The following is a 7,500-nucleotide window of genomic DNA, read 5'->3' as shown; positions in this document are numbered from 1 at the left end:
TGAGACTAAGTTCTGAGACTAAGTTCTGAGGCTAAGTTCTGAGGCTAAGTTCTGAGACTAAGTTCTGAGACTAAGTTCTGAGACTAAGTTCTGAGACTAAGTTCTGAGGCTAAGTTCTGAGGCTAAGTTCTGAGGCGTATGGGTAGTTGTTTTCCTCTCCACTCCACCAGGCTCGGGCCGAGGGGCTACCCTTTTACCACCCCGAGACCTGGTTGAGGGGCTCACCCGGGCTATATTTCTGGACACCCCTCCAGAAGCCACGTCATCGTCTCGTCATCTAATACCGACAGACCATGCATCCCGTTGGGTGGGTGGTACACCGGGCAATCCAGGATAACATGGTCTGCGGTTTGGTCCTCTGCGCCACACTCGCACAACGCATTTGGGGCCAAGCCCCATCTGTGCATTGATGAAGTTCTGAGGCTAAGTTCTGAGACTAAGTTCTGAGACTAAGTTCTGAGACTAAGTTCTGAGGCTAAGTTCTGAGACTAAGTTCTGAGACTAAGTTCTGAGACTAAGTTCTGAGACTAAGTTCTGAGGCTAAGTTCTGAGGCTAAGTTCTGAGGCGTATGGGTAGTTGTTTTCCTCTCCACTCCACCAGGCTCGGGCCGAGGGGCTACCCTTTTACCACCCCGAGACCTGGTTGAGGGGCTCACCCGGGCTATATTTCTGGACACCCCTCCAGAAGCCACGTCATCGTCTCGTCATCTAATACCGACAGACCATGCATCCCGTTGGGTGGGTGGTACACCGGGCAATCCAGGATAACATGGTCTGCGGTTTGGTCCTCTGCGCCACACTCGCACAACGCATTTGGGGCCAAGCCCCATCTGTGCATTGATGAAGTTCTGAGGCTAAGTTCTGAGACTAAGTTCTGAGACTAAGTTCTGAGACTAAGTTCTGAGGCTAAGTTCTGAGACTAAGTTCTGAGACTAAGTTCTGAGACTAAGTTCTGAGACTAAGTTCTGAGGCTAAGTTCTGAGGCTAAGTTCTGAGGCGTATGAGTAGTTGTTTTCCTCTCCACTCCACCAGGCTCGGGCCGAGGGGCTACCCTTTTACCACCCCGAGACCTGGTTGAGGGGCTCACCCGGGCTATATTTCTGGACACCCCTCCAGAAGCCACGTCATCGTCTCGTCATCTAATACCGACAGACCATGCATCCCGTTGGGTGGGTGGTACACCGGGCAATCCAGGATAACATGGTCTGCGGTTTGGTCCTCTGCGCCACACTCGCACAACGCATTTGGGGCCAAGCCCCATCTGTGCATTGATGAAGTTCTGAGGCTAAGTTCTGAGACTAAGTTCTGAGACTAAGTTCTGAGACTAAGTTCTGAGGCTAAGTTCTGAGACTAAATTCTGAGACTAAGTTCTGAGACTAAGTTCTGAGACTAAGTTCTGAGACTAAGTTCTGAGGCTAAATTCTGAGACTAAGTTCTGAGACTAAGTTCTGAGGCTAAGTTCTGAGGCTAAGTTCTGAGACTAAGTTTTGAGGCTAAGTTCTGAGACTAAGTTCTGAGAAATAAAGTTATCTGTCATCTCCACGCACAGGAGCTCTTAGCTAGGAGCTCTCTGTGGTGTCAAACTGAATTCGGAGTGGTCTTCTAGCTTCCTATTCTAAATACTTCAGTCGATATAGAGAGGGGCAAAGGGCCAAAATCGTTCACTTTTCTTTTTTATCCCGGTGTTTGGTTCTCGTCCTGAGTGGTGAGTAGCTTTGGGAGCTGTGGTTTCCAGTAAACAACTCTTCTTTTTCACCGCTGGTATGTTGTTGCTCTCTCATTTACATTTTTTCCATGAACAGACCCTTTTATCCAAAGCGATTTAGCGAATTAAGAGATTACAGGGACGGTCTCTCTGGAGTAACTTAGGGCTAAGTGTTTTACTCAAGGGCACACTAGTGGTGGTGTTCCCAGGTGGGATTTGAACTCATGACCTTCTGATCACTAGTCCAAGTGTTGTACTTTTTGGTGGTTATCGACGTTGTATTTCATTCTGATTTGATCCCTAATTGATTCTTAAACGAATGATAATAAATGATTCATTTGATTCGTGGATCCCAATGGTTGTAACACTGGTGTGTGTCTCCCCTGGTGGGTTCCTCCAGGTGTGTGTGTACCTTGCAGAGCAGAGTGAGGATCTCTCTCTGCTCCTCGTTGCTGATGGCCTTCGGCAGCAGCTCCTCCATCTTAGAAGACCTCATTTTCATAGCGGCTAACTTCTCCTCTAGCTCTGCCTGACCGCAGGGAGGAGGAGGCAGCGATGGAGAGAGGGAGGGAGGGAGAGAATGTATGTTTATTATCAAACTTTATTATTATTATAAAACGTATACTGTATGTGTGTGTGTGTGTGTGTGTGTGTGTGTGTGTGTGTGTGTGTGAGTGTGTGTGTGTGTGTGTGTGTGTGTGTGAGTGTGTGTGTGCGTGTGTGTGTGTGTGAGTGTGTGTGTGTGTGTGTGTGTGTGCGTGCTACCTTGAGGATGGTGGTTTTCCTCTGTTCGGCCAGCAGGGGGCCGAGCTCCTCCCTGGCGGTGGCGACGTCCTGAGGTTCCAAGATGGCGTCCATCTCCTCCGCCCCGCTGTCCTGCTCCGTCTCCTCCCTGCCCTGGCCACGCTCACACCGAGCGCGCTCCCGCTCCCAACTAGCGGTAAAGAGGACAGGTGACTGGGCTGGATGTTTATATTCTGTCAATAATACGTGACACGTTCTAATGCTTTGGTCCTCATATCGGGATCCGATGTGATGTTCAGACTTTTCTTACGAAAAAATGTGAATACATTTCTGCGTTGTTGAAAATCAACGACACGTCGCTAGTCAACTAACACAGCTTGTTTTGTGAGCCTGCTAACAATGTACAGTAGTGTTGTAGTTAACTAGGTAGCAGTGGGGATTACTCACCCAATCCATTGCGTTGTTGCAGTGTTTTGGCTTGACTAGCGAGTTTGTGTTGTGATTCTCAACAACGTTGAAACGTAGTTCCCGTGTTTCAAAAGAAAAGTCCGAACTAGAACGTGTCACATGTGGATGTGATGCAATGGATGCAGAAATCGGAGGACGGGCTCGTTACTTCGAGTCAGATCAACAATATTAGATATGCATTGCTATGAGCAAAACATAGCCAAATGTCTTAGCCAAACCTTCACATGGAAACTGCCATTATAATATATGGTCTACAGGGTGGATACGTACAGTACAGTTATGTCCATATACAGTATATTTGGACACAGACAGAATTTTTGTTATTTTAGCTGTTTACCAAAACATCTTCAAGTTACAGTTATATAATGAATATGAGTTTAAAGTCCAGACTCTCAGCTTTAGGGTAAGGGTATTCACATCCAAATTGAAAGAAGGGTTTAGGAAAATTCATGGGCCAGTGTGGGCTATTACTTAATTATTTATTTATCAATTAAGCAGGTAAAAGGTCTGAGTTGTGTGACATTTGCATTTGCATGCTGTTGCTGTATACGCACAACATACAGTCAACGGAGCTCTCAATGCAAGTGAAACAGGCCATCCTTAGGCTGCAAAAACAACCAAAAAATCCATCAGAGTGATAGCGGGAACATTCTGATGTTTCAGAAGGTGTGGGAAGTGAACCCTGTATATGGTTGTATCTGGTTGTATTTGGTTGTATCTGGTTGTATTTGATTTTGGTTGTATTTGGTTGTATCTGGTATTTGATTTTTGGTTGTATTTGATTGTAGGCCCGGATGGCCACAATTTGGTTGTATTTGGTTGTATCTGGTTGTATTTGATTGTATTTGATTGTATTTGATTGTATTTGGTTGTATCTGGTTGTATTTGATTGTATTTGGTTGTATTTGGTTGTATTTGTGACTATCTGTGCAGTATAGTACGGTGTATTGTGTACATAGCCTTTATTGATGTAAACCAGCTCCTTACCTTCTTGTGATTTTATGCTTTTATGCTTTTTCTAAAATGTGTTTTTTTTCCCCTTTCCTAACACCAGGGGAGCTGTCAGGCCAAAACCTGCCGCTTGTCAAAAGCTGCCGGGGGTGCGGCCTAACGCGTCACGACCAGCTGGCACGCGCACGCTGTGACGTGTCAGTCTAGTGTTTTTGAAACCTCCGTTTTGACAGCCCATTAGCGAAAAGCTTTAATTTGCCTCTACAAGTGTTAATATGTCATTTTATGAAGTTTTAATATGTTTTCAGGCGAGAAAGTAACCATATATATTCACAAAATGTATCCGGTTTATCAAAATAACCCGTTTATATATGAAAACACATATAATGCTATCGCGTCTCCACAGGCTAAAGTACAACTACACTCATATCCTCAACTTATGTCCTAATCACACTACTGTCATACAAGTCGTACCTTCTCCTTGACATGGACATACACACCTGCTACCTTCTTTGAAAGAAATCGCGATTTATTCAGTGAAAACTAGTACACCATTCAACATAGCATAACAATAGCATAGCATTCGCGGACACAGTCAGGCAATGCACCTAGCACAACAATAGCATAGCATTCGCGGACACAGTAACATAGACAGCTAGACAGATAGACCGCTAGACAGCTAGACAACTAGACAGCTACAACTAGACAGCTAGACAGCTAAACAGCTAGACAGCTAGACAACTAGACAGCTAGACAGCTAGACAACTAGACAGCTAGACAACTAGACAGCTAGACAACTAAACAACTAGACAACTAGACAGCTAGACAGCTAAACAGCTAAACAGCTAAACAACTAGACAACTAGACAGCTAGACAGCTAAACAGCTAAACACCAAGAGCTAGCTGTCTAGTTGTCTAGCTGTCTAGTTGTCTAGCTGTCTAGTTGTCTAGCCGTCTAGTTGTCTAGCTGTCTAGTTGTCTAGCTGTCTAGCTGTCTAGTTGTCTAGCTGTCTAGCTGTCTAGCTGTTTAGTTGTCTAGTTGTCTAGCTGTCTAGCTGTCTATCTGTCTAGCGGTCTATCTGTCTAGCTGTCTATCTGTCTATGTTACTGTGTCCGCGAATGCTATGCTATTGTTGTGCTAGGTGCATTGCCTGACTGTGTCCGCGAATGCTATGCTATTGCTATGCTATGTTGAATGGTGTACTAGTTTTCACTGAATAAATCGCGATTTCTTTCAAAGAAGGTAGCAGGTGTGTTTATGTCCATGTCAAGGAGAAGGTACGACAGTAGTGTGATTAGGACATAAGTTGAGGATATGAGTGTAGTTGTACTTTAGCCTGTGGAGACGCGATAGCATTATATGTGTTTTCATATATAAACGGGTTATTTTGATAAACCGGATACATTTTGTGAATATATATGGTTACTTTCTCGCCTGAAAACATATTAAAACTTCATAAAATGACATATTAACACTTGTAGAGCCAAATTAAAGCTTTTCGCTAATGGCGGCCAAAACGGAGGTTTCAAAAACACTCGCCAGCTGGTCGTGACGCATGCGCGTGCCAGCTGGTCGTGACGCGTTAGGCCGCACCCCCGGCAGCTTTTGGCAAGCGGCAGGTTTTGGCCTGACAGAGCCACCCCTCCTAAATTTCGTTGTTTGGTACCTGTACTGTAGCAATGACAAATAAAAGTCCATTCCATTCCCATTCCATTCCATTCCATTCCATTCCATTAGGAGAGGTCAAATTAACGGTTTAGTATATTCAGAGATAAAAAGAACGCACTGGTGAGCTCGGCATCACAAAAAGGCCTGGACGTCCATGGAAGACAAGAGTAGTGGATGATCACTGGATCCTTTACATGGTAAAGAAAAACCTCTTCACAACATCCAGCCAAGTGAAGAACAGTCTCCAGGAGGTAGGCATATCATTATCCAAGTGTACCATAAAGGGAAGACATCACATGAACAAATACAGAGGGTTCACCACAAGGTCAGTGTTTCCTCTATATGCATTGATTCGTGGCGGGTCGCCACGAATACATTTTCTCCGCCACTAATTGATTCAGTCCACTTTGATTCAGGCTGCGCAACGATTATTAGTTATTATGACCGGAGAACAGAAAAAAAGCAGATTGAAGCTAGATTTAGGCCGCTTTCAGACCTACATTTCGTTACGATTTAGGGTGTAGTAAGTTACAATATATTACAATGTTGCAATTAACCTAGTCGTTTGTGTTCGCACCGCAATCGAGACTGAATCGCTCTCAACAGGCGCGAATGGTCCGAATTTCGCGGGACATTTGGATTTCAGGAAATCACAGGCGCCCATCCCTTTAATCCCGTATCCTAATCGAAAATGCAACATCATCAGCGACGACTGTGGGTTATTGCATTTACTGCTGTTCTCTGGTTCATGTTCTTATACCAGTGCTCAATATACGAGTATTTTAAATGAACATTCGTAATATAGTCTAATGTTCATGGTCAACTAAATCAGCCTATTTTGTGAAACAAATAATGTTCCCGCTAATGGTTTAACTGAGCAGCCTCGGACCTAACGCTAGCTTCGAACTATCCATAGCAAATTATGCGTGGGGCAAAAATAATCTATTGCCTAAAATCATCACGAACAGAACGGCGGAGGTACGGGTAAGCAGGGCTCATGTCGGTGTCATCAAAGGTAAGAGTTGGTTTTCTTTAACTCAGCTGATGCATTACCTTGCTGTCAGTTGTTTACCGAATGCTCCATCTGACTGTCACACTGTGATTTTACTTGGGTAAACAATAACGTTAGCCGGTTTTGTGCATGTACTCTCATGTAGGCCTACTTCGTATTGATGAGCTGATGATCTTTCATTGTGTGTGTGTGTGTGTGTATGTATGTATGTGACTGTCAGTCACAAGTTTATATTCTACGGATGTTGTTCAGTGCTGTATGCGTGTTCCCGGTTCCATGTGTACTCTTGTGTACTTCATATTCAATGAGCTGATGATCTTTCTGTGTGTGTGTCATGCGCGTTCCGCATGTTCCGCTGCAGCTGTAGGATATCTTGGTATTTGATCACCTTCTATATAAAATCACCTGCTCGGCTTTAATGATTTAACTGCTATTTAAAAAAATAGCCACCCTCTAGTTTTGGGTGAAATTACGCCGGCAGTGCGCGTTTTATGCGCTACGCTACGCGCGCGAAAACTGACCACCCCGCCACTAATGTGAAAAATCCTGGAGGAAACACTGAAGGTGCAAGCCATTCATAAGCCTCAAGAATAGAAAGGCCAGATTAGATTTAGCCAAAAAACATCTAAAAAAAGCCAGCCCTGTTGTGGAAGAGCATTCTTTGGACAGATGAAACTAAGATCAACCTGTACCAGAATGATGGGAAGAAGAAAGTATGGAGAAGGATTGGAATGGCTCATGATCCGACGCATACCACATCATCTGTAAAAAACGATGGAGGCAGTGTGATGACATGGGCATGCATGGCTTCCAATGGCACTGGGTCACTAGTGTTTATTGATAATGTGACAGAAGATAGAAGCAGACGGATGAATTCTGAAGTGTTTAGGGATATTCTGTCTGCTCAGATTCAGACAAATTCAGCAAAGTTGATTGGATGGCACTTCACAA

General features: G+C 44.4%; 1 protein-coding gene across 1 annotated transcript in view; it reads right to left on the bottom strand.

Annotated features, from left to right (window-relative positions):
- The window catches only part of LOC308150126 (kinesin-like protein KIF19), a gene marked incomplete at both ends in the record, with an annotated part of 26,081 nt that overhangs the window by 6,929 nt on the left and 11,652 nt on the right, over positions 1-7,500 (bottom strand). The window contains 2 exons of the mRNA XM_080522990.1: positions 2,118-2,234; positions 2,471-2,639. Coding sequence (XP_080379116.1) covers positions 2,118-2,234; positions 2,471-2,639 — 286 coding nt within the window. The remainder of the gene's footprint in view (positions 1-2,117; positions 2,235-2,470; positions 2,640-7,500) is intronic.

Source organism: Nansenia antarctica (genome assembly GCF_963989245.1).
Source record: "Nansenia antarctica genome assembly, chromosome: 2".
NCBI lineage: Eukaryota > Metazoa > Chordata > Actinopteri > Argentiniformes > Microstomatidae > Nansenia > Nansenia antarctica.
This window is presented reverse-complemented; position numbering and strand designations above follow the sequence as displayed.